The 27,898-nt window shown below is 37.7% G+C and overlaps 1 protein-coding gene across 1 annotated transcript; it reads right to left on the bottom strand.

Annotated features, from left to right (window-relative positions):
- Positions 1-27,898, bottom strand: FAM91A1 (family with sequence similarity 91 member A1). The gene is made up of 24 exons (XM_052787227.1): positions 27,735-27,898; positions 25,698-25,782; positions 24,814-24,965; positions 23,845-23,902; positions 22,083-22,150; positions 20,770-20,883; positions 19,614-19,704; positions 17,274-17,336; positions 16,102-16,208; positions 15,314-15,352; positions 15,096-15,208; positions 14,049-14,167; positions 13,512-13,624; positions 13,224-13,310; positions 12,326-12,458; positions 11,502-11,650; positions 10,890-11,024; positions 8,613-8,726; positions 7,599-7,671; positions 6,198-6,347; positions 5,584-5,691; positions 5,166-5,289; positions 4,127-4,196; positions 1-2,695 (listed from the first exon to the last, which is right to left on the bottom strand). Exons 1-24 carry the CDS (start codon positions 27,804-27,806, stop codon positions 2,519-2,521), a joined length of 2,514 nt encoding a protein of 837 aa, XP_052643187.1. The 5' UTR covers positions 27,807-27,898; the 3' UTR covers positions 1-2,518.

Raw genomic sequence — 27,898 nt, 5'->3', positions numbered from 1 at the left:
TTGATTTAATTTGTCTTTATTTGCAATACAATATAAAATAGATTCTTTTGGTATGAAGATCTTTGAGATCTTATTTTTTACACCATATTTAAAACAATAGTCACATACTGAGTAAAGCCTCTGGACCATCCCAAGCACTGGAGCTGTAGTTGAGTTTCAGGTATTTATGAACTTCTTTGGTTGCAATCTATTCAGTAAACTTCAGATATGCAGACTCAAACATTTAAGCTCCTAAACTAGTGTTGAAGCACATAAATTAGAGTGGCTTGAGTTCTAAAAAACTGCAATGTATCTGGAATTTTCACCATTAACTGTAAGATTTATGGGTATTAAACAACTCTGAAGAGCAGGCTACTTTTATTTAGAAACTTTACTTTAGACAACGTAATAAGAAAGGGTATCCTTCACTTAGTAACACTGAAAAATACAGAGGGAGAACAAGAAATTTTCATCCATTTTCAAACTTCCGCACAACTTGCACTATCATCACTTTACGTACTAGTATAGACAGTGCATGGCAAAATTCAATACAATACGCCAAACTAGCTCATCTACTACAGCTCACTGTAGCATTTAAAGTAACATCTATAGTACTGAAGGTGTAAGCCATCACCACTGCTTAGCTCCTCTACAGTGCTAGATATGGGCTTAATCTCCACATGACAATTCTCACAGTTAATGTTTCCTCTGCCATTTCTACAAGATTGGCATCTAATTCCTCTTTAATTTCTTTTGAAGGAAATAAGGCAACTTAAAAAAAACGCTATGGAGAGTATGCATGTCCAGTACAAAAGTCACTGTAGTGTAAGTGACCAATTTTATATAAATAAGCTAACTCTGTAATATATGCAGAATAGTAAGTTCAGCTGCTGTTGGTAAAATACAAAACCAAAACAGATGTAAGAAAGTGGCACTGAGCAAACTGAAGTACTACAGACTTCCATTTCTTAGAGCACAAGTCCTACACTTACACTTTAGGAATGTATATAAAGCAAAAGAAAAAAAAAAAGGAATTTTCACAGTTTTAACTGAAGACACTGCATTATCCTATCATGGTATGTTTGTCCTTTTCAAAATTCTGTGATGTTTTTTCTTACAGCCATACAGAACAGGATACAAACCCATATGTTGCCATTTTTCTCCTTGCTGTTGTCCAGCATCATCTATGCCACAGATTCTTCGTCCATTACATATTGTAGGCTAGTAATGACAGCATGGTTAAGTCATTTTTAGTTATGACTATTTAAAACAAGGAAGTTCCAGTAAAGAAGAGAGTTGGCAGAGTACTTTAGACAGCTGGTTTAAAAGTCCTAACATTTTACATCTCCAGTTCTCCTTGTGTGTTAAATGGGACAGACTTTTTTTGAGCTGGCAGAAAGTTGTTAATGCCTAATATAAACAAAGTGAAATCACACTACATAAAATCATCCCCTACAAATAGAGCCAGAACATGATTTTAGATGAAACAGCTCACTGTTAACGTTTGTCATAATCAGCAGGTAATGGTTCAAGGAAAACAGATGCAGAGAAGTCTCTGCCTACACATCCTCTGCTATTATCTTCCTTTGCTAACAACTGTCATGTGAAAAATCAAGAGCTCTGTTCTTTCAAACATTAATCAACAGGACAGATCTAGTTATCTACCTTAAACTCAACTTATGACATCAGGAGTTTTCCCACAGCAATCATCACCAGCTTCAAATAACAACGAGGGACTAACTCCCAGTGTGATCAAATCTCAGACACTCCTGGTTCCATACAAAGAGCAAGACGAATCCATATTATCATGGAGAACCCCATGAACAGAGCCGACCACTTCAGCCCTTCCATAATTCTGCACCTCCATCAAATTCTACCAGAGATGAAAGTGCACCACTCATCTTCAAAGTGGCCTTAAGTCATCAGCAGGCCGTTGAGTCTGCACTAACTCAGCCTCCTGTAAGCACCAAATCTCTTTCCACTGTACTGATTTGTCAAGTCCCCAGTGTTAAGCTGAACTGCAGAATTCAACAATTCTTAATGCCCCATATCACCATGATACTTTTTTTTTTTTAAACAGTATCACTGAGCTTTCAGAGGAAGAGCCAAATCTCTTACCTTTATACAGAAAGATTTTCAGTAATACAGTACAAAACTAAACAGAATTTATGTCTGAGTAACGAACATAGAAAACTACTATTGCAATTTTGTGGTGACAGCATAGAAATTTAACAATCATCAGAAAGCCTAGAAACAGTGTGTTTAGTTATAAAAGAAAGATTGTCTCAAGATAAAAATAGTGCTGACAGCTAAAAAGCTCTCTGTTGCAGCAAGATATGCAGTAATGAGTAACAAGTTCTAGACGGTTGGTTTAAGCACTTCCCCAATACTGCAACACAACACGTTTTTGTTACACTACCTTTACATGGGTTATGCTGCAGCAGCAGTACACTTCTTAGTGGTTGGCACTAGGAATTAACCATAATAGAAGAAAGGCATTCAGTGATCAATGCATGAGAATCCCTATTTGACCTGTTCCTTAGGTGTGGTTGAAAAAAACTGAGGAAGGGGACCATCCGTTCCATTCAGATAATACACCTTCTTTGAACATGAGATTCTTGGCAGGAAGTGGAACACCCATATCTGCAGAAATAGGCTGCAAAAGCAAGCTTGAAGAACCAGCATCATGGAGCTGATCCAGTGTTGCAATACCTTCCTAAAAGCAAAAGGAAGAAAAAAGTGCCTTAAAAACAAGACAAACAATAAAGTATTTAACAGGTAGAATATGACAGGAAGGATTTAACAGATAGAATATGACAGGCTAATCTAATCTGCCAATACACTTAGTGTTTCTGAAGTGTGTTACTTTAATGCAATAAACACCAAATCATTATGGAAATAAAAAACAGAATAAACAAAAGGAAGCATGAAATAAGCATACAGTTGCCTCAGCTGCATTGGTGCGTGCATTATTTGGCTTCCACGAAACCTTCATGGAAGCCTGAGGCTTAAAATTGAAGGGAAGACCTAGCAAAATGAATTTAAAGCTATAAAATCTTCAGGACAGCTATCATACTGCTATTTATCCCATACTGTGCTAAGAGGTATATGTGTATTTGGAGGCACTGACTTGACCATCTTTTGACTAGTTTTATTTCCCACAAGTTTGGTTTTCGCAGCTTAAAAAACACTTCAGCACCTTCTTTTTTTCACTCTATGATCATTACCAAGAAAAGTGTATCTCGGAGATAACACCTAAGACATTAGGACAGAAGTCACTTGAGACTGTTTGACAGATGGTTTCAAGGCTTCAAACCTACTGGGAATCTCCAATATTCCCATGAGGAGGCAGTTTCAGGATCACACCATCCATAACACCACCTGGTTAAGAAACCTGCAAGTTCCTTACCTTACTGAAAGATAGAATTTTAGAGAAAAGTATCATAAGACATAAGCAGCTAAGCAGATTCCATGTTACATGTAGACATGCCTTGCTAGCATACACTTCCATGTAGAGTTATAGCAGGCTGCAGACCTGGCATTCCTCCTTGCTTGCTACACAAGACCCCTATTCTCTACCTATGCTCTTAAAATCCTGCCAGAGTATGCAGTTTTACATATTTATACTCATTCAACACCAAGTTCTGGAGGAACTTAGGACAAGTGCAAAAATAACATGTATTTCATACCAGTTACATGTATTTAATTTTTTCCTAAGGGAACACAGTTGACTTGAGATGCAGATAAAATCTCAAAAGATTAGCATATCCATGGCTTGCAGTAAATCTGCCTGACATATCTAAGAAGCGACCAAGTAACCAGCAGAGTAGGCTGTGTTACAACAAGAGTGAAGAACAATTTTGCTGTGCAAATCCCATAAAAAAAAGAAACTAATTACACACAAGATGCAACCACAGAGGTTAAGAGACAAGTATTAAATAAGGCTGGAAAAGGGATAAGGAAGTACTCACTTTTTGCTACCAGTAGAATTTGAGGCTGATAGTGCTCTTAATACAATTACAATTTAAAGAAAAAGCAAATAAAACAAGCCACGTATGTTTCCATACACCCAAGAATGGCAAGTAGGAAGGCAAAAAGGGATGACAGACCATACAGAATGATTTACATCTGGATTATTGCTCCTTACCTGGAATGAATGAACAAAATTAAGGACCTGAAGAGACAGCTTTCTACTGGAATGTAAGAGTTTTTGAAGGCTGTCAAAAACAAAAGAGAAGAAGTTATATCCAAGGTGCACAAATTTTTACAAGTACCACCATAGTGACTTCCTCACAAGTAACTCTAGTAGTACCTAACACTATGTGACAAAGTTAAAAGCTTTCACACAAAAAGCTTGATAATATTGTCATCACTGAAGAGATGCTCGATTCATCTGCTCGAGCCTAGTCAGCTAAATGCTATTTTCCCTACCACTTACAACGCACTAAAGTGAAACTATTGTAATTGAAAAATGCTATTTTACATAAGATATTAATATATTAGACTTTATCATATTTCATTCTTATCTAGGACAGTCTGGTAACAAGACTTTTAAGAAGCAGATTAGTTACACACTGTAAAAAAAGCAGGTCAACCACCAAAAAAACAACAAAGAACCAAACAGAAAAAAAAAAAAAACAAACACCCCACCATTGAAAGAGTAATCTTTCATAAAGAAAAGCTACAGTAAAAAGCAGAAGATAGCTTGATGATAAGCCATGACTAAACTTAGCAAATAAGATACCAATAGCAAAAGAAAATTTCCACAAGAACTAAGTGCGTTTTATATCAAAGCATTACCAGTAAGCTTTCACCGCCACCCCAGAACAGTTAGGAGGAGGAAAGAAAGTCTATGCTAGGCTAGGAAGGGGAAGTGAGTAGGAAGACACCCAAATTTACTTTTTTTCCTGATGTGTTCATAGACAGTTTACTACAAAGAATTAAATTTCACCTTGCAGAAACTAAAACAACTGACTAATCTTAACCTTCACAACTAAGGACTACTAGATTATACATTATAGCTGGTATTAATGAGCCAAAAAGCAACCACCTTAGACACTAGAATTAGGTACACTTTGAAACTTAGCTCAGGTCTGCTCTTAGAGTTGCAGGTATCATTTTTTGCAGACGCTCTGGACATAACACATACAACCTGTTAAATCTGTAGCTGATAAATTACAGCTCACCTTTCTTTTCTACATAATCCATGAGTGGCAATTTTTCTGCAGACCTTCTGATTCAGCTCAGAGCTAAATAGTGGAATGCCAAAGCATAATTCCAGGGGAACCCATTCCAGTTCTGTTGTGGGTACTACAGAAAGAAAACCAAGAGACAATCAAATTTTAAGAAAAGACAAAAGCAAGAATATTGACCCCAGAATCAGTTATCTCAGATCAGGATCCACTGGACAGTTCATACTTTTAAAGACAGTTCATTTACTGAACTGATCAAAGATTTAAGGGAATCTGAATTTTAAGAAGGAAGAACAGTTAGTATTGCACTTGTCCCAGACAATAATCAAACAAGAATGTGTTCAGATCCTTAAAAACAAGCTATCTCATTGGACTGAAAATGTTTAGTACAAGCCTTTTGTCATGCTTTTACCTTCAAGGCTTTGCTTGACTGCAGAATCCATTGAGGTTTCTTCTATTACCATCTCAAATGATTCTGTGCTCCCATTTACATCAGATCCTGACGCTAGTTCAGCCTCTCCTAAAGGTAAAGTAATTCTTACATAAGCATGTAGATGAATATAAGTATAGTTACCACCTGACATAAGAAACATCACAAGCTTTGCCCAAAGACTATACAGCTATAAAACTGGAGGAAGGGATACGGAGAAACATAGGGTCTGACTCATTTTAGGACTAAAGAGTCACTTGGGGATCCTCAACACACTTATGTAAGGTTAAGTTCTGGCATATAAAAGTGACACAATTTACTTTTAATATTTTGAAATTATTCTTTTTCTCTTCTGTTGACTGTTCTAGTCCAGTGATTTTCAGTTTGTATGTGCTATTTCTGAACTAGTTGCAAACAAGAATTAGGAAGCAAGCCTACTGCCAACAGATTCACACTCAAAAAGGGTTCCTACCTGTGTTGGATAGTGTTTTGCAGAGTTCCAAATCAAAGTATTTAATCCTTTGTTCACCTTTGCTAAAGTCATTGTATGTGAAATTAAGGGAACGCAGCCAAAAAAGACATTATTATTAACCCACCTCTTCCATCAGAAGCATCGCTCAGCTTTCTGTTAGCATGCCGACTTGAAGGATTCAACATAGTGACATAGCCACAAAAATGCTGCAAGTCTACTTTGTTTCTCAGTATTTTTAAAGCCGTATGAATGCCCATGTTCACACGAGAGAAATCTAGTAGAAAACAACACATATTCCAGCTTACTTTACAAGAAGCCTCATCCACAACCATATAGTTCATCTCTAAGCCAGGCTAAGTTTTTTATCTGGATTTTTTCTCTCTTGTAATGCTCCATCTTAGTGATCACATTCGTAGATCTGGGATAACACGTAAGTGATCACAGTCTTCCCACACCAAGCACTAATGGGCATTTTATAGTACAATAAAAGAGCCAAGGAGAAGGAAAAATACAAACAGAAGACGATCTCTCTCTCACACACAGACACATACAGACAGCAGGGATGGCAAGGTTCAGCTAGGAATCAGATGTCCAGCTCTTTCAGTGCCAGAGTCTTTTATGGTAAATTCAATACAAGATACATGTTCCACATATCTGAAATTCTGAAGAATTAGAATACAGTATTAGAGGTTAACAAGGAGTTTCAACATCGAGTTGTTCATGCTAGAACTTAGAGATTCTGCCTTCAAGCTTTTTAACCTAGCATCAAGTTGGAAGAAAGACATCCCAGAGAGAGCAAATATAAAAGTAACTCATTTTGAACCCAGTAAAAACTAAATTAGGAAGTTAAAAAAATCCAGGCCAACTAGAAGTAAAGCTAAGTTGTAGCTTAAATAATTTTAGATTTCATACCTGGAAATTCACATTTTTATGACAGCTCTCAGTTGGGAAGGCTATGGCCTCAACTATGCAAAGCATGTGTCGTACTCATCAAGGAGTATTTCAGAACATGTTCATTCCTGCCTTTCAAAACCAGTTGAGCTAGGCACACTTTGAAGGAATAGTAGATTTTGCTAGGAAAGCTCTTCCGGAGGAAAAACCTCCATAATAGTTCCTAGTGCTACTAATCAAGATAAGTTTGTTCAGTTTTGGTCTCACCTGTCTTACAGTTAAGATACGCTGAATAGAATATATGGAAGATTTATTTATGCAGTTAATAAGCAAGTACGCACAAAGAAAGATTCAAAGGTGTTTGTGGAAGTTACTTCTTTACATCTGTGCTAGGTGAGAAGAAAGGCTAGAAAACAGTCTAATTAGGACAGAGAAGATAGAAGGAAGAAGACCGTATCTCTAAGCTCAGAACAGACTTGTCAACCATTCAAATATCCTTTCAATTTTCTCATCTAACTTGACTCGTAAGTCCAAGAAAATTTGTATTAAAAGGATTATTGTAACCTTACTGCACAAGGTAGAGTGCAAGAAAAATATGGTGGTGTAGAGATTACATTAAAAGACAGTCAGTTACCTCCCTGCTGCTCAGCTTCATCAAATGGGAAAGGTATGTGCATTGTTTCTCCCATTCCGTGCATGCCATGACCCTGAACACCAATAAATTAAATTAGGAACAGAAAAATATACTCATCAGCTTAGCTTAGTCCTACCTGCGCTCCCTTTTAATGAGTACAAGTCAAGTTGATGAAACAAATAACCAGAATGAGATATTTATACATTAAAGTTCTTGCTTAGCTGAAGTAATTAAATAAAATACCCCACCCTTCCCCCCAAAATGCATGCAAGTAAACACCGTGAGGTTAAACTTCAGTGAAGAGCAGCAATTTTTCTCTCCAATTACTGGTTATAAACAGATTTCCTAATCACTGAGCACTTGTGGAGCAAACCCAGTTTCCACCCTTAAGTACCTAACATTTTTGAGCAGTCAAGGCTGTCACAAGTGGGCCTTTGAGAATGTGTAATTTTACGTTTGTTACAATGTTAGACATCTATCTGAATGATTAGTTCTGAGAGTTCAGCTGAACTGAAGAAACAGAAGAGGAAGCTATTTTACTTCTCTAAATAGACAAACCCACTATTTCTGCTGTTTGTAATCAATAGCATGTTCTGCTCATACTTTACTGTAAAAGCTAAATACCATGCACTCCAAAAAAGTGCATTTCTTGTAATTGGGAGTATGAACTGTTATTCCTTTTACCACTGCTGTCTAAAAAGCTTGTGGATTCTCCACTTTCATTCCAGTTTCCTATATCCCCAACACTCTCGTAAATCCACATCTCATTTCTAGCTAGCAAAACTCTATTATGTCTGCCCATAATGCAATAATGCATATATAATATGCATTCAGTTCAAAACCCATGTCTTGACCACCACTGAATCATAGCAGCACTGGCTACAGAAGTTAAACATATTTTTCAGCTCTTGGCAAAAGCGTAGCTCTCCTACACTGTTAATCTCCTCTACCACGTAACAGCTTAACTCAAAAAATTTTGCATAGTTTTCATCATTTATACAGAGCACTCTGTACCTGAATTAGAACAGCAGAATGTGTTAAAGCATCATTCAACATTGTGAGCACATTTGAAGTAGGAACTACTCCTGGGTCATGACCCCAAGATGTTATTAGTAAGCGATCGTAGCCCTAGAAGAGAGAAATTAAGAGTATTTACAGTAGTAATGGACTATCAAAGCACATAAAGTGAAATAGTGGAGTTAGGCATTAGCATATTGTTACAAATAGGAAGTTACCACAGGTAACTACAACTCTACAATGTTATACTTTGTACCAAGGATCACTCATGTTCATATTCCTGGTAAAGACAGAATTTTGCCAACCTCAAAGCTAAGATGCTATTTTGAACAGGAGATATCAGTCACCAATTCCTTTAGAGCTACGTGGCCATCGCAGCAGCGTCCTAGCATAAATTTAAAAGCAAAATATAAGCTAGATAAACAAACACTGTCAACAGAGAACAAAGATATATCAATCCCCAAAACTCCTATCCAAGGGGGAGGGACAGGAAGACAAGAACACTGACTAGGAAGTAATTTCCTAGTTTCTCAGTTTTCAAGACTGAATTCCCCTGCATCTCTGAAAGACTTCTAGAAACGTCTTGACAGTTCCCTAAGAAAATGACACTCCAAAACAGTAGCAGAAGCATTCACATATGCATGGAGAGGAAAAAAAGCTCCAATAAGTTTGTAATTGTGCAGAATGTGAGATCGTTCAGCACAAGAAAACCTGACCTATCAGCACACTGATATTCAAGCAGTATTTAAGTTTTCCAAGGCTACCACACTGAATGCTTTTTACTAATAGAAGTGCACAATCTATACATTTACTGGTAATTTAAGCTAATGACAGACTAAGGTTTGAATCAAGCTCATCACCAATGGCCTCACAAAATGCCTTCTGCTCTAGAAGCCTTGATTCACTTAATCCTATGTTATCTTAAAGTAAGTCTTCGAAATATGGGTATCTACAAAATTTTTGAAATCTGAAAGGGAAGGAACATGTGAAAGAGCTTTGAGGAATGGAAAATACATCTACAAATCCTAGAGCCAGAGAGGACTGCTGATGTAGGTACACCAAAGAATGCACATCCCTCTCTGAATGTCTCCATACCGTTCTAAAGTATTTAGCTCCTCAAGTATCTGCTCAGAATGATGTGATGAGAACTGTAGAGGCCTCTCTGCAATTATAAATTTGAACAACATTATTTTATTAATTCTATTGTGAGCAGCAAGACCCAAATGCCGCTAAGCATCTGCAGCATTTCAAATCAAAGTCAACAGATAAAATTATTTTTGGTTCAGGCAAGTTCAGAAGCTGCCATGGCCACTTCCACCTAGGTTTGCCTAGTATACAGAATACCTAACAGTACTCCTTTGTGGCACATTTGTCCTTATTAGCATCTCAGAGACAGAATGGGAGAAGGCAGCATCTGAAGTCTTTCAGGCATGAGTTGAACACCTGCACTGTTTTGTGGGACTCCTTGCCAAAGCACTGTACAGATGCTAAAAAGTTAGGTGGATTCAAGGCTGGAAGGAATTCGGGAGAGCAACTGATCACTGCAGAGACAAGAATTCCACAACCTCTATATACACAAAATAACATACAGCTCAGGAAGTTCCAGACCAGAACATGTGGTGGGCTGGAAAGGTCTTAAGAGGAAGTATTACGTACTGTGCTTATTCTTCCTACTTCCAGCCACCACTAGACACAGGCTACTGGGCTAGGAAGACCTTTTGTCCAACCTAGTGCAACCTTTATTAAATTATTCCATCATTTAAACTGCAGGGAGAATTACAGCCTAAAAATTCAAAGTCTCCATCACAGATTTCTAAAGTGGACAAGCTGGAAGTGATCACCTTAGCCATCTCCAAAACCCAGCAAAGTTATATCTAGAAGAGTCCTTCCTTGTACGATACTAGAAAAAGGACAATATACTAGGTGTGTATCTTTTGACATAGCTCTTCTACATCTTTGTAACACACTCTAGGGATAGGCTTACAAACTTAAATTCACAATGACTGCAGTACCACATTTTACACTAAAATTGAAAGGGGTGGTATCAAATACCCTGGAGTCACATTGTGACAAGAAGAGAGATGTAAGTAGCATTCCTTTTTCAGAACCTAGAAAGGAAACAAATCAAGATGCTACGTAAAACTTGCTTCTAGAAAAGGTACATCATCTATAATGAATTGTACCTCTGACTTCAACTGTTATCCCTAAATAGTGTACAGCATATCTTTGAAAAGGTTGGAGAAGGGAGGGAGAATAAATTCACGCATACGCTACCTGAAAAATGTCTGGAAGTTTTCGAAGACGTGTTCCTTTAGAGAGCAACAGAGAGGGTGGTCCTTGTCCAGTTATATGGTAAATATACAGTTTGAACCAAACTGAACTGACTTCTGGTATCGCAGGTCCAATATGCTGAAGAGAGATTATTCAAGAAATTAGAAATAACTTAATATTGCAGCTATTATATGTTACAGATATCATTTAAGAATCAACAGTTTTAAAGAAATATAAATCTAGAACAGGAGTTCAAATGTATTACTCTGCTACTTATGATATTCTAGGTACTTAGCCTAATTGCAAGACTCATCACAGAAAGGTGGTAGTAAGGTATTTTCTATTAATATAAATTCAAGAACAAGATATCTGTCATTGACTCTACTTGAACAGATAAACTGTTAATAAATTAAACAAACTTAATTTCCTAAGTATTCACATTTTTCCTCACTAAACTTTTTTTTTTTTTAGGTGAATTGCAATACTATTCTACATGCCAATAATTGAGTCACTTTAAAAGGGACATCCAACAGATGTATTCAAAACAAAGCTATTAAGAAGATATTATATTACATTACTAGATACTGGGGGGAAAACCCACAGTATTTTTTTCACCTGGGGTGTACAGCTGCTAATAGGTCGAATTTCATTGGTGAGTGGTGCCATGGAAACCAGCAGAGTATAATTTTTGTTGAGAACTCTGCTGCAGGTAGCTGGATCCAAGCCGAGCAAACTCTCACATCGTAAGAGGTCCAAGGGAAACCCTATGTTGAAAACGTAAGATTCTTAAATTATCACTTAAGATGGAACATAAAACCCAAAATATGATTTCAGGTTTTCCATTCTCCCCTGCTAAGCCATGAATACGATATTTTCCACAACTAAGTTTTAAATTATTGGGGTGAATTTTAATAAATCTGTACATAATTTCAGCAATTCCAGTCATACAGGGTTGCCTGGCACAGAACTACAGCTTGCTCCTCACCAACTGATCCCAGAAATAAGCACAGAGATACTGAGAAAGTTCAGTAAGATTAAAAAAAAAAAAAAAATCTACCCCCATTAGAAGAATACACTCCCTTTCACGACTTGAAAAATGCTTCTTTGACAGAACAACTCTGAATAAACAATGACTCCTTTATTATGCCCTTCAGGAGCACAGGATTCAAAACCAATCTCTTTCCCAAGTTCAGCTTGTCTTGCCACCATTGTGCTTTAATCTGTTGCTTTGGAAGTTAAGTCCAAGACTTGGCACCCAAATGTCACTCAACAGGCAAACCCAGTAATGCAGGCTCAAAGGATGATGCAAAAGTGATGTTTTGGCTTCAAAATTTTAGGATAAGGACTGCTTTCTGAAACAGCAGTTTAATCAGAAAGCTGAGTCCATGGCAGATAAGTAAACAAACTTAGAAGGATTTCCTCACAAGCATTCACAGTACCGTTATTTGGTTGATCAGGCTGTACAGCTTGCGCCCCTAGGTCTTTATTATGCCGCAAAAACAGTATTGTGTTTCTCAGTGTAAGTGCATGATCGAAGTACCGTTGTGCTTCCCCTTCACCTGTGCTTTGAACCTAAACAAGAAACAAAATAAATGCATACAAGTGGCAGGTTGCTTCCACAAACATCAATTACACAAAAGGAAAGATTAACAAATTAGCATTTTAAAGCTTCGTAATTGAGTAACAGCCCTGCATCTTATATGCAAAGGTGTTCTACAGCAACTATTAAATGAAAAGTAAGTCTTGGCCATGCTAGTCAAACAGTCAAAAAGTACACAAAGACAACATCTATAAATCAGAACTACAACTCAGTCTTCAGGTAAAAGGATTTAAGTGTCCAGTCATCCTAACTGGTATAAAATGATACAGCAATTAACAGCAGTCCTCCTACATAATTCTACAGTTGTCCTTCTAGAATTATCTTTAAAAGGTGGATAGGTTAAATATTCCAGCACATAGTGGTCAAATTTTCCTACAAAAGTGATGTGCAGACTTTCAGAAATATTAACACCTTACTAAAAGGAAAGTTATCTCCATTGAACAAGCCCTAATGCAGATGTGTGTACACACAGACTCAGGCAAATGTAGTTCATGAACTCACTTTACTCACCACATTCATATACATGCACAGTGTGTCCCTGAAAGTCACTAGAGGTATAAATGCTGTAAATAAGAAACATTTTAACTGAACCACTTAGGTTTGGTATGATAAGGTGCTTGTTCTTATCATTGTATTGCTAAATAAGCAGTTTTACACAATGAAAATACTGGGGGGGGTTGGCCCCTTTAACACTTCAAGTGCTGAAAAAGCATTTGATCAAACATGTAACAGACTACCTTTTCCAGCTCCACCAAGAAGCTGTCAAGACTCTCATCTGACAGTTTCCCAACTTCAAACATAGTGACTGCATGACTTTTCAAGTTCTGGAACAACAAAACAAAACTGTCTTAATTCTTTGAGAATGGAATGGGCAAGTAAAAGTTTTATTAAGCAAAAACATTTCTTAGCAACAAACAATACAGAAGTTTTTTAAAATAATTACAGCTGTATCATATTGAAGTCAAAGTATTCTAAAGCTCTACATATTTATTCTTGACATAATACATTGAACAATTTTGACATACTGGTGAAAGATTTCCCATCATTAAAAAGGCAGTGAGAGTAGAATCAAACAGGAAGGCAATACGCTTTGTGTGTCCACTAGACAGATTCAGGCTGCTCACGCTGGCTGTTTCAGCTAATAGAGAACAAAAAGAAAATATATCATAACATTGGTTTTATTTAAAAATAAAATCATCAAGTTAAGTCAAATCTATTAAAAAATAGAAGAGAAAAAAAACATGTTAGTTATTGCCATACTGAGTAGAACAGAATTCCCTTATCACTACTAAACTACTGATTGACTTAATTCAGAAGTTGGTATCTTTGCGTCAATTGACATCCATAATACAGATCAGCCTCATCTTCAGAAAAAAAGCCATTTGGCTAAAGAATTTTAAAACAAGAAGTAGGCACCGCCTCCCCCATTGTATATTCCATATGAAAAATGGATCTACACAATCTGTGTTTTACTTGTTTCTAGACCCCTTTACAGCCTATGGCACTCTAGCAATATAAAAATAATTGATCCTAATGTATTACAGTTTACTGTTAGTGCTAACCTGGATCATCTTGACTGTTGGTATCTGTATCTGTGGCTGATGACCCAGCTTCCTGTATAGGACTTCTGTTTTCCCCAGTGTCCCATGAAAGCAGCATCTTTTGAGGGTCCAAAGTACTCCTATTAATGTGAATTAAAATCCACATCTATCGGTCACTGTAGCACCAGAGAACTATCTCTGCTTTCCAGTGCTAGTTAGTCCATGCACAGGCATACCCGATACATGCCTTTCAATACTTCTAAGCCCTAAACCAGTCAAGCTTGATGTCCCTCAGAGTCCTGCTTCAGCTTCAGCAGAAAAGTTTATTTGGGGAGTTGAAAATACCAGATTTTGAAAAAGACATCCAAAAAAAAAAAAAAAATCAAACCATCATTGCTGAAGAAGAATCCAATGGAAAAAAAAAATCTAATTCACTTTGTTCTCACAGTCTGAATTAGCATTAAAAGAGAACTCAGGCACAACAGCCCTTTTAAATGGCTTAATAGGTATTGAACTAAAAGTGCCTGACAGTTCTTAATTAATGCAACTTGGCACTCCAAGTTGGAGAACCCTCTGTTGATTGGTTTTAACATCACTTTCCCAAGATTAGATATAGATATGCATATACGTGAGGGCATTCGTGACAGAACTGCAACAGTACCTGACAACAAGCAAGCAAACTTTATGTACATATTCACTGACAGCAGTGCCAAGAGACATTGTCTCTGTACTAGCACAGTAACAGCTGTTATTTCTGGCCCCAGGAGTTAAAGCAAGTGTACACTTATCTGCTTCAGAAGTGAGCAACTAGGCATTTAAAGGTAAAAAAGCCAGCACTAAGTAACAGCAACAAAAGTAGTACATTAAACTTCCAGGGTAAATTACCACCCCTTATCCTCAGATTAAAGGAGATCAACTATTCTTGTCATTATACACATTAGAAAGCCAAGTGAGATTTGTTGTTGCAGAAGTCAAAGAAAGCAATCAATAGCTTTAAAATCAGATTTTGGTTCTAAGCTTTCTCTTCAATGAGAAAAATAAGTCTTGTGAAAGAATGAAGACACTTACTTCAGTCTGTTTACCGAAGGAACATTCTTCCATGATGGATGAAGATTATCCAGGTTTATTACTTGGCCTTTTTTATGAGCAAAGCCTAACCGACAATACATGGACACAGCATTCTGAAGAAACACACATACACGTAATAAGCCACTGCTATATGAAACCATGTTGCAAGACAGTGAACTTTCCATATAAAGTTCAACAGATGCATTGTACACACATACCTTTACTAAAGATAAGTCAATCTCTAGGACATTTGCAAGCTGAAAAAAAAAAAGAAGAATCAACAATACAGTATTAACAATCCAGGGTAATTCACCTGCTTGTGGTCTTCGGCATCTTTTTGTTGGTTTTCCTTATTTTTAAACCCAGCCTGTACTGGTAGGAGCAATTTTGTCTTTATCGAAAGTGATGAAAAAAGTGGACGAAGTCTCATAATTGCCACACTTGAGAGCACGCAAAAGAAATACAAGGTTATCTTCCACTGTGTCATTTCTAGGTTAATCATGTACGTCAGAAGACAGGCAAGGAGAGAAACAAATCCTGGATATATTTAATGGGTATTTTTCAGGCACTTATTCACCAAGTTTTAAGAGTAAAACCTTAAGAAAACATATTTCTCATATTAAAGTTATAAATATGCAAAAGTTATTCCTACTTTAAGCCAACACCCTGCATGTTTCATTGCCAAAAAAAAAGTTTTTTTATTTCACACTAGCAAAACAGATTCTGTTCCAGTTCTAGGTCATATGAAATAGTCTCCATTAGTCACCTTTGTATAAATTCATTCCACCTGATGGAATTGTTTCACTGAATTGAAGCACTTCAAGCCTGAAGCACTGTAGAAGTTACATTCAGGATAAAAGAAACAGGTTGGATCCTAAGCCTGGCAATACCTCTAAATAAAATAACTTGATATCGATCCACATCTCTGCCTTTAGTATTTTCAGCAGAGTGCTTTGAGCCCTTTCAAATACTCCTATCTCCCTGACACAGGGCAAGTTTTACTTACCTCTGCCACATTAGTGTGTTCATCTATTGAAACAAATATCTTGTACAGGAGCGTTTCAAAGTAATCACCTTGCACTCTGTTCATCACAAAACCTTCAAGTGGTGGCACTAAAAAGAAGAATTACTTGCAAAATTACAATTTGGTAACTTTCTTTATTAAACTGAAACTGCATTAAAAGGGAAAAATAAATTTACACTTCTTTAGTTTTCGTGGTACCTGTAATTTTGAGGATTTCCCAGTCACAAAGAATAAAAGCCTAAAGACAGTATACACGGTATTTAAAATGCTCCTGCTCCTTAAGAAAAGTAATCGTTGGCAATGTATTTTCTTATAAAAACTAAAGCCACTCTACCTGACATCATAGCTTTGCACTCTCTCACTCATCCACTACAGATAATTTCCAGTTATCCAGCCTGTAAAATGATTTTGTAATGTGGATGGAGATTAAATCATGGCTTTGGAGTGGGACACAAAAAACCCACCCCACCCACACACGCCAGAGCTGATACTCCCAAAACTATTATCTAAGCACTGAGTCTCTTGTATTTAGAGGACTTTCACTTAACTGATCTCTACTACAGCAATGACAGGTACTTCTGCATGGCCAGGTTCCAAATGATTTATGTCTTTGCAGTTTACACTGAATTCAGAAACCCCTGAGAACTAACATAGTATAAGGAGTTGTTCAAAGGGCTGCCATATGCTGTGCTAGTTTAAGCTCCTACATAGTCCCCAGACAGTACATGACTACAATTGAGGCGACAAGACCATGAAGGATGGAACCAATACTTACAAAAAAGTTGCATCTGTCTAGAAAATAGGAGTCAAAACCCCATGTCCTTTTGGTAAGGCAACTATGTTTCTCTATGCTATTCTTCCTTTTCATTACAAACATATAGGAGGGTACTTATTAATTCATGCCATGACTCTTTAATCTTATCTGAATATGTATACAAAATAACCTAAGAATTCAAGTTGAAATAAATCCTATACACAATAAAAACGTTTTAATATTGTTGAAAACATTTAGTAAGGAAAAAATTTCATAGCTCAAATGTTTTGTTTAAGCAAACTCATGCACACAGACAAGCAGCTTCCAAGACAGAGAACTACAGGATAACTGAAACAAAACCAAGAAAACATAGGTATAGTACCATTAAATATTTACTTACCTGCTATACAGCTGTCATCAGATATTGGTACATCAAGGTAAATAAATCCTTTGTTATACAAACCTTTATAAATAAAAGCACATCATTTTAGAAAAAAAGCATTTTCCAGAGTACTAATGATACAAAGTAGGCTTCCCCATCAGCCAATTCAGTAATTTTTCCTAATAGCCTCCACAGTAGCGTATTACTTTGCAATGCATGGATCAATAAACCACATCTAATATTAAACAGGTGTCACCCTAAACCAGAGTTCTTTAATTGCAGTCTGATGCAATAAACTTGGAGCTCTAGAAGTACTTTCAGGACAGCACAGTATAATGACCACAGATCAAAGTAGCTACATTTGACAAAGACGAGTGCATCTCTGCCTAAATGTTAACTTAGTTTTCACCATCATCACTGTACTGTCAAGAAGTGGGTTTTTTATCCTGAATTAGTTTTGTCAGCTGAGGATGCTGGCTACATTTTGGTTCTCCCCTAACTCAGGCTGAAACTTGCACACTTAGCAGCAAGGATACAAACTAAACCACATCAGTTCAGATGGTCCTCACATGTCCTTCCCACACATCTTCACAGAAAGTCTTTTATAAACAACTGCAAAGATAAATTCTGTGACACTTCAGCACAAGGCATCAGCAAAGCTGCAGCAGATATAGACAGACATTGCATACAATAAAGACAATAATATGGTAGATTTTTAAGTGACACTTTCCCCACATGAGATTGATTTGAGTGCTAAGCACCTCAATTGAGTTCTGCAGAGTAGATAAGCCAGGGAGAAGTTTTTAAGGAAGGGGCAAAACATTTCAGCATGGTTATCTTTAGACTTTAAGGTTTGTAACAGCTGTACTCTAACAGTAAAGCATAAAGATAAATTACACAGTATAAAATAAGCCCAATTTATTGTCAGTGGTTCCTTTGGTGTTACCCAAGATCACTTCATCTACACCATATTCATTACAGCGGGGAGGAATTGTATCAACAACCCTCAGGTGAAGTGTTATTAAACACCTGAAGTAGAATTGTCAGTGTGTTTCACACACACACACAGAGCTCAGCCCCGCTATAGCATGTGTATGTATCTGTAGTATATCTAACAGAATTACTACCCCCCAATCAGATCTTAAATAAAATGCCTGCATTAAACCAACAACTAACCTGAATTCATGCTAATACAACTGCTGTTCAGCACACGCAGTGACATATACTCAGCTATGCAAACTAATGTGTATGAACAAACCACCTTTAATGGATCAGGATATTACAGGCCATCAACATGCTAAAGGTGCTTTTCACTGTCTCTCCTTCAGATTCAGCTCTCATAGCTGATACATCTGCACTTACTGTACCCAAAATGTATTGATGGCATCATTGTTTGGACTAAACAGTCCACTTTCCCCATAAAATTCCATCCTGCTGGCAGACCATTACATTCATCATCTGTACATTCTTTTTCTACCCATGAGTTAGGGTAGAAAGGTATGTTAGATCCTTCTAAACCTACTAACCTGAGTTGTAACCCTCTCTACAAGCAACATCAGGCCATCTATAGAGAAAGATCATGAAGTGTTTTCAGAATTCAAATCTTCTTAAGCCCTATACTGTTTAGGATCCACTCCAAAGCTTGAATTTCACCTACCTCACTTTTTTTTTTTTGATTGCTTTGTCCTGCTTCAGTAACAGGCAGTGGAATTCTGCCGCAATTTCTTAGGAAAACTACAGTGCATAAGTTCAATTGCTTGTAGTAAGCCAAGCATTTACAGACAGACTTCTCAAGGAGGAGTTTGTCAGTGAATTTGTACTCCCTTGCCTAATATGATCTGTCTATATTTAATACTTGTTACCCTGAAATGGGGAGACACATGCACACCGTTTTTCAGTAACGGTTGCAGACCTTTGAGAAACAAGACAGCCTCTTAGATTTAAGCCCCATTTTTACGGTGTTGAAACAGTACAAAAATAAAAAAACAAAAAAACCACAAAACCTCTCCTTCTCTGAAAAGCAAGGAGTGAAGTTTTACCACCGAGGATTACCAACTCTTGACATTTTTAATTTTAGTTTCTCTTGCCTAATCTACATCCCCCTCCCCCGCAATCTTTACCAACAGTTTCTAATGAATGAATTTGTTGAATCAAACAATAACAGAGCAACAGCTGCTAATGGCTCACTGTTAAACCATTTACGAAATCTAGACTGCAATCTGTACAAGCTCTGGAGTATTTACCTCCTCTTATGCTTCAGCTTTCTACATCCCCTTTTATTCCTAGTTTTCAGACACTACTCTCAGAATTTACTAAGCAAAATCCACAAACAGAAAAGGACGTTCTTTAAAAACTTACTGTGAACTACATTGAAGTCTAATGAACCAGCAAGCTGAGGACCTGAATCAATTATCTTATCAATAGCAGACTTCTCAGATGTAGTACAAATCTAGGTAAAAGAAATCATCTTAGTCTTTTGTAGAAAAGAGTCTATGCAACTTAATTAACACCACTCAAAAAAATCCCTAATATTTCAGCCTTATATCAGTCATAAGTAATGTAAGAATATAGGAAGTAACCCACGGTCTTGATCAAAATACTTGCACTGAAGAATTCACTGCAGTTCCCGTTGAAGCCTTCAAATTTTTTACTCTTGTCCCCGCACAAAATTATGCATGCTCTAGTACTTAATCACACAGGTATTTGGCAAGTGAAGTCCACAGTATAATAGGTTTGCTCTTTAAAACTTTCAAACTGAGTGTTCAACCACACAACTAGAACTGTTCTAAAAAGAGGTCCTTTACAATATCAAAGTAATATGCTTCAGGTTAACTACTCTGGGTTGATGGGATGTCAGAATATAAGTAGCCACTGCCTAAGATATTCCAAATAGTAGCCAAAAAAAAGATTCCATCACTGCTTTAAATATGTTCCAATCTAAACAAAAGACTTACAGAGAAGGAATTAAACCCAGATCAAACGACTAGCTGACTATAAAAAGAAACTGTGAGAATGAAAGTAGCATGAGGATGAAACATTAAGTCAGCTCACAAGTTTTTCACGTGCAAACAATGATAAAAATAAGGAGACACGAGGAGCAGAAACAATGAAAATATATATCAAATAAAGTCCACTAACATTCTGATTCTAATTATACTAAAGGTGAAGATTCAGTCAAAACTGAGCTGTCAGGGCTTAAACATGAAATTTAAGAAAACATTTTGTTGCTTGTTCCCTACAAAGCATGTTACCATGAACACTAGTTACCACAGGTTGGTTGATGCAAAACCACCTCAGCACCATATACAGTGCAGAAAGTACAAAGGAGGGAGAGGGCAGAATATGTCAACAAAGAAAACATCACAATTTCCACTAGTTCCAATCTTTATTTCTATATAAGAGTCATTATAAACCTGCAACATAATCTTTGTGTACTCTACACAAAATGAAGCCCCTGTTTTCAGGGACTATCAGTATTCAACCAAAAGTAGAGATGCAATCCACACTAAAATACCTTAATGTCATCCTCAGTGATGTAGCCAGACTGCACGACCCACCACGCTTCTATAGTGATCTCCACGGGTTTCACGGGTAATAGATCATGAGCAGTTTTCCTTCTGAAAAATTTCTGCAGTGGTACAGTCCATTTGAGATAGTAATAAAGAGCACTTCACATGTGCAGACAGCCATTTACCTTTATATAAACTGATTTTTATGAACATCCATTTTTAAGTAAATTATATTCACAGACTGGACACATGCAAATACTATTAGCCTTGTCATTTAGTAAGTTTCCCTCCTCTCTCAAATCACATGAAAATGGGAAGGAAAAAAATTATTTACATCTGATACTGTTATTTTCATCCATATTGTAGGTGTCACTAATTAAAAACCACACTATTCTAACACATCAGGATCAAGTCCAAATTTAAACTATTTATGACATTTTCTAATATGAACAGGTAAGAGAGCACAACAAACAAAAGTATACAAATGGGGTATTTTAAAGAATTTCAATGATCTTAAACACATTTCAGGAATATATTTTATGTACTTTAAAGGACAACACATCCTCAATAAGCATGGTGCTAAAAAAGTACAGTGAGTGTCAGTCCAGGAAAGAAAAACTGGAGGATACTGTTTACTTATACACCTAAATAGCTTCTGTTCCATTGTATAGCCATTGTTTTTTGGTTCACTCTATCAGCTTCATATTTTGGTTGAAGGAGCACTGTGAAGCTACTGCAAGAGCACTTAACGAGTTTCCTGAAGAAAGGAAGGAACTGTTGTGAACTAAAGGGCCTACTTCTACCAACAGTCATTACAATGTTTTCTACATGTGCTGTTCACATGCAAGGATGCCTATTCAGACTCATTGCCATTGTCTTAGTGAAAAACATACGTACTACAAAAATTTACACCTAGATGAAGGACTGTCCCAGAATAAACTCTGATCTCAACTGCACCCATAGAAACATGGAATAATTCTTCCAGAACCAGTATCATTACTCCATGTTTATACTGGCCAGGAGACATTAGTTATCTGGTGCCATAGAGTAAATATAGCTCTGAAAATATAGGATAAAAACAAAAAATATGTAGCACTCAATATCTTTTTCTTTGCTATATGTCAATTTTAAATTAAAAAGCTCTTTATTAACTTCAGGAAACACAATATAATTAGCAATACACTATGTCACACTTAATTAGCCACACTATTAAACTAACCAGGCCCATGAAATTATTCCATTCTTCATTTCCCATGAAATAATATGGGAGGGGAGGGAAGGGTGAAGGAAAGGGAGGGGTAATTAAAGACAAACTTACTTTTGAAGACCTACATTGGTTCATTAGATCTATATACTGATTTCTTCCTATACCAAGGAGTCTTAGACCTGAAAAAAGTAAGATTTTATTTCTCTCGTGACAGGTATAAGCTGCAGATACATAAAACATTCTTCAAAGAATCAGACCTACGTCTATAATAATAATTTTAATTACTCTTTCTTCCCCAAAGGATAGTTATAGGAGCTAAATTCAGTTCTGACTGAATTTGACAGAGAACCATGTGCATCTAAAACCAGAATCCATCCCCATTCATTTACTCTGTATGGGCAAAAAAAAAAAATCCCCTATCACTCAAGTCACAAGATAGCAGGGAATAATCCAATCCCTATCTCTCCTACACTCACATCAACAGGTAGTAACTATGCTTCAGATTAACACAACTAAAGTTGTACCAGACTTTGGTCGATAGTTTTTCTTCCCCCTAACAAGGCCCACACCACACACTGGATTACAACTCTAAACTAAAAATTAGAGCACAAAAGGCCACATAAGCCTCTAAGGAAGATGATTAAAATATAGTTGAGTTAAACCAAATCAAAATTTAATTCTATGATCTCTATCCTTCGACCATTAAGGAACTATGAACAGATACTGGAAAACTACTCATTCGTTTCAACCCATATTCTCCTGAGTTTTAACTCCAACTTTCTAGTTTGACAACAGTTTTTACGATAAAATGTTAATAAACATGTTTAACTTAATTATACTGCAGTCACTGACCTGCAGCTGCTGCTAAAATAACAGAATTACTAGGGGGGGAAAAAAACAAAAACAGGGAAGCCTTTCCTCTCTTCATACTCCTCACTAACACTAGATTTCCAACAAGCTACATGGCACTGAGGAAAAAAGTTATTCATTATCTGTTTCCCCAGTGTAAACATTACATAGAGGCAAATCAGTAGAGTTAATTGACAATATCCTTTAAAAAAAACAAAAAAAAAAAAGAACACCAAACCCAACTATTTTCAAAAGCTGCAGGCTACTCCTCCCCTGACTACACACTATCTTTAAAGACAACTTTATAAATTCATACCAAAGGTGAGGAATGAAGTTTTTAGCTATAAATAACTTCTCAGTGGCAGGCTTGATTAACACCCTCCCTACGCCAGCAGTTTCCATTTTGTTCTACAAGACTTATCAGTAGGCTATTGCTCTTACTCTGTTCTCCATCAGGTTCAACATTTTTGTTTTCCTAATCTCCCCATCCCATACCCACAACGGTCTAACAGAAAACAGGATAAAACATCTGGCACATCCAGGAGTGTCATAAAATACCAGATTCCCTTCTCTATCTTTTCTGGTACATCATCCCTCAATTCACACTGATGCTAACTCAAAGGACTGTCAACAGCCTTTCAGCATCTTGCTAAAGGTTTCTGCCCAACACATGCCAAAAAACACATTAGGAAAAGACCAGAAGCTCAGCTTGCTGATGGCGCAACAGCCAGTAAGATTTTTCCACCCAGAACTCCAAGCAAACAGGAATGCAATACAAGCAAGGACAGAAGCTGCACAAGGTTTTGCACATGCCTATCTGTACTCAAACCAGCCTAATTTCAGTGCTGACCTTATGGACAGAACTCTGGATGGAGAGCACACACTCCTTAATATCACTATTTAAATGCTTCTACACCTTCATTCACATGCTTATGTTCAAGCAAACAGATGCCCATAAATCCGTTTTCAGAAGCCCCTTATTTTTAACTCGTTGAAAGCAGTAATGCAACTAGATAATACTTACAGTCAGCAGCAGTGAAGTTGGGTAATGAATCATAGCTTTTTTCACTGTTCATTATATCCTTAAAAAGACAAGAAAACTTAGTTGTAACAAGAAAGTCATCATTTCAAGAGAAGCAGGTCCAAAATTCTGTCTGCCTTTTTTTTTTCTTTTAAGAACAAAATGAAATTAAAACAAATCTATTAAAGTCAGTTACCATATCAAACTTGCCAATTACTGGATTACCTGTTACATAATAAGTTAAATACATTAAAAAATGAGACTTCTGTTTAATGTAAGCTTTACAAAGAAAAATGCTGATTGAAAGAACAATAAACAAAATCCTGTATCTGTCTTCAAAAAAAAAAAAAACCAGCACACAGAATAACAGTAATAACAGAATAAGCTAACAACTAATCCGTTATGTCTGCAATCACTACACACAAAATAAGAAAAAAAGCACTTCTGATATCCAATGAAAATAGAAGAAGGTTGCCAGAGTGCTGACAGAAAACAGAACCAGCTTTGTTCTCATAAAAAAGGATCTGCTTCAAGCATTTGAAAAAGCTTCTAATATCGTTAAGTGTCCTTTTTAAAGAACAAAAAAGAAAATAACCATTCAAATGTGCTGGTTTTTAAAAATGGTAATTCTCTTTCGTTTATTAATCTAACAGAATGAGGTATTTCTTTTACAGTTTGAAGTGAAGAGTCACAAATCTCAAACATCAAAAGAGAAAGACTGGCCTCAGAGTGAGTCCCACCCCAGCTCCACATGACAAAGTCCAGCTCTTGAAAGGCTAATAGGGGCAGAAGGGAAAAAAACTGCAGGTACAAGTAGTTCTCCGGAAACTTTCTTTACTGTTTCCTTACACGTTAGCAGACCCTACCCAAAACCAAAGAAACTACGTGACACTACCTCATACGCATTACAGCACCATTACCAACATCTCTAGGACAGAAAACAACATATTCTCGCCACAGTTTTGTACTCACCTCCATTATGCCCGTGTAATAGGAAAATGGTGTTACCCTCAGACCTTTTACCATGATGTCAGACAAATGATAAGGGTACAACATGAGATGATCTCGACTGTATTTTAACAGATCCTCATAATATTTCCGTTCATCTTTCTTGACATGCTTAACTACAAGGGGAGAAAAAAAAAGTTACACTGTTCTATGATGTTCAATTTAAAAAAAAAAAAAAGTGTTACAACAAAAGGATTAAAAATAGTATAATGGCAATTGACAGAAAAATAAAAACAAAATAAAGGACTGGTGCAGGGCATTCAGCATCCAAGGATTTCTACATATGATACAAGTACTCTCAGAGCCTTTAAGGATGACATTAGAACAGAGCAGATTTATTTTACACGTTACCAGGAAGTGCCCCATTGAGAGAGAACTCATGCAGGCTATAGAAAATTATCTTTTAATTATGGAAACTGTTATCTATTTTGGGAAGACAAATGGATGCAGTCAATGCAAAATAAATTGAAAGTCTGCAAACAAGTCATAGCCAATAGCTCATGTTGAGTCAGGGCCACTGTCTGCATCTCATCTAGTGATAGGCTTTATTTTATTAGTCAAATCCTCTCGTAACATCTCTTAATTTCTTGGAAAAGGGGAGCATAACTACAGCAGGAATTCAGTTCCACCTGCCAACTCAGTAATCTTAAAGAGTACTTCACTAGAAAACCTGCCAAACAGACACAAAAGTCAAGACTTTTCTTGATCTTTTGTCATTTAAAAGTATTTCTTTTCAGGGAAGAAGGGACCTTTGAACAGCACTAGTTCTTGCAATTTTACTGTAAAAGACAAGCTTCCACACAGAAGAATCAGGAAGCAATCAGAAGTTATTTAGCTTCTTTACTCACCTAAGTTATTCCGGTATCGTAACTGATTGCGGATGCTGTACAGTACGACCTGCCTTTCATATTCCCTCTGAGAGTTTCCAAGACCCTTGAAAACATAAAGGCCTTTTAGCTGACATGCACAAAACCCTTTTTAGTTAAATCACTGCAAAGTGTCTTATGAGGAAACATACGCAGGCAGTTGTCCTTACTCAGGGAGTCCCCCAGTTCAATACAGTGACAGTATCTTTAGTCTCTGTACAAGGTCAAAAGTATTTTTAGTTAAATAGGTCTCTCTACACGGGATGCAGATTTAAGCAATAATCTTTAGATTTTTTTTTTTCCTAGTACCGTTCTAATAAAAAAGGGAGCATCTAATTCTCAAATCAGAAGTTTTTAACTGTCTTTTAGAAGACATGAAGCATCAAGCATTTTACCAAGCATTCAGCATCTTGCAGCCTTGAAGAATTACCCAGAATTAGTGTAGCATAAACCAAGCATGGTGAATGATACGTGAAGCTTCAACCGCTGCACCTACGAAGCTTATAATGCAAAAAATAACGAAACAGCTCAAGTTGTAGCTTCACACAAGTAAGGCAATCAAGTGATCTTACGTCACAAGATTAAGGCATAAGCACAGCACATTACTTGACTATCACGGAAGAAGATAAAAAGAGAATTCTGGCCGATGCTTTAAATGCCTTATTTCAAAAGCTGTCCCCTCAAAATTCTTCATATTACTCTTCTACTCTGCGATCTGGTATTACTCTTCTACAAGCGATCTGGGTTTGTTTCCCCCACCATCACCCTCCTGGTTCCCTGATTGATGCTCATATTAAAAAAGATCCTCAGATTAAAAGGTACTTTACTGCAAGTAAAGTAAGTTACTTTAAGTAACTTTAAGTTACAAGTAAGTTGCACACATACTGCTGAATCGGGTATTAGAAAAGAAAGACCTGATATCACAGACACAGTTCATAATTGATTAAATATCCAAAGAGGTATCCGAGTATTTGCTCCAAGTACAAAAACATTAAGGACTATTCTAAAGTAAACAAAACAGCATTCCAGAAGTTACATCAAAGTAAATAATGCATTAACTACTGGTATATTTTCTATCCAGAATCACATAGCCAACAGTATGGCACTCAGCTGGGTAGGTAAAGAGAAATCATCATTCGTGCCCCTCTTACAGCTCCTGAAATCTCAAACTCAAGGAATTCAATTACTCAGGGCCTGCAGCCACCACTCATTCTCTCCATCCTTCCTTTGTGCAAGAGCAGCAATTGTTTAACAGCATTTGCTTTCAAGCAACATAAGACTTGGGAAACAAGAACCTCCTCTTGACTTAAGACAATACCTCTCCTCTGCTATCAGAGGCCCATTAAATCCAGCAAATCAAAATTTCATGAGGTTTTCTCTTCCACAAGCCACTCACTGTCACAGTTCCCTGGCTAACAAAACACTGGGCTGCACAAGTCTCTGACGACACCTGTCCTGGTTCAGCTCACGCTATTCAGGGGTTGCGTGAGGGATACCCACCTCAGCTGGTCTCGAGTCTGCACAAGCTGAGAGAGGACCCCCACATCTCCCTCTGCCTACAGAGACCCCAAACCACCTCTACGCCCCCCCTCTGCTGACAGAGGCCCCCCCCGAACACACACATATATCCCCTGCTCCTCACATACAGGCCCCACACCACTGTCATCCCATTCTCCCCACAGAGACACCACACACCCACACATCCCCCCCCCTCCCACAGAAGGGCCGTGCACCCCCACGTCCCCCCCTCTTCACATGCAGACCCCACACCCTCCTCATACCCTCTCCCCCCACAGAAGGCCCCCCCCCCCCGCATCCATATCCCCCCTCTCCCCACAGCCACGCACCTTCCCCCCCACGCAGGCACCCCACGGCCCCCGTGGCCAGGGCCGCCTGCCTTCCCCCGTGACAGGCAGGGCTGAGTCCCCACGTCTCCCCGCACTCTGCCTGGCGCCCTCCCGCTCTCCTTTTCCCCGGGCCAGGAGCTCGGCAGCCCGGACCCTGCCCGCCCGCCGGCACCTGCTTGATGCTGGCCGGCAGCCGGCCCCAGGGGTAGTTGTGGCGGATGTGGAACTCCACGTCGATGTTCATGGCGAGCAGGCCCGGCCACCGGCAGGCGCTCCGGACCAGCGGCCGCCTTGCCCTCGGCCCGCCGCGGCCTCCGTCTCCGTCTCCACCTCCCG

This window comes from Harpia harpyja, chromosome 5 (genome assembly GCF_026419915.1).
Source record: "Harpia harpyja isolate bHarHar1 chromosome 5, bHarHar1 primary haplotype, whole genome shotgun sequence".
In the NCBI taxonomy this organism is placed as follows: Eukaryota; Metazoa; Chordata; class Aves; order Accipitriformes; family Accipitridae; genus Harpia; species Harpia harpyja.
This window is presented reverse-complemented; position numbering and strand designations above follow the sequence as displayed.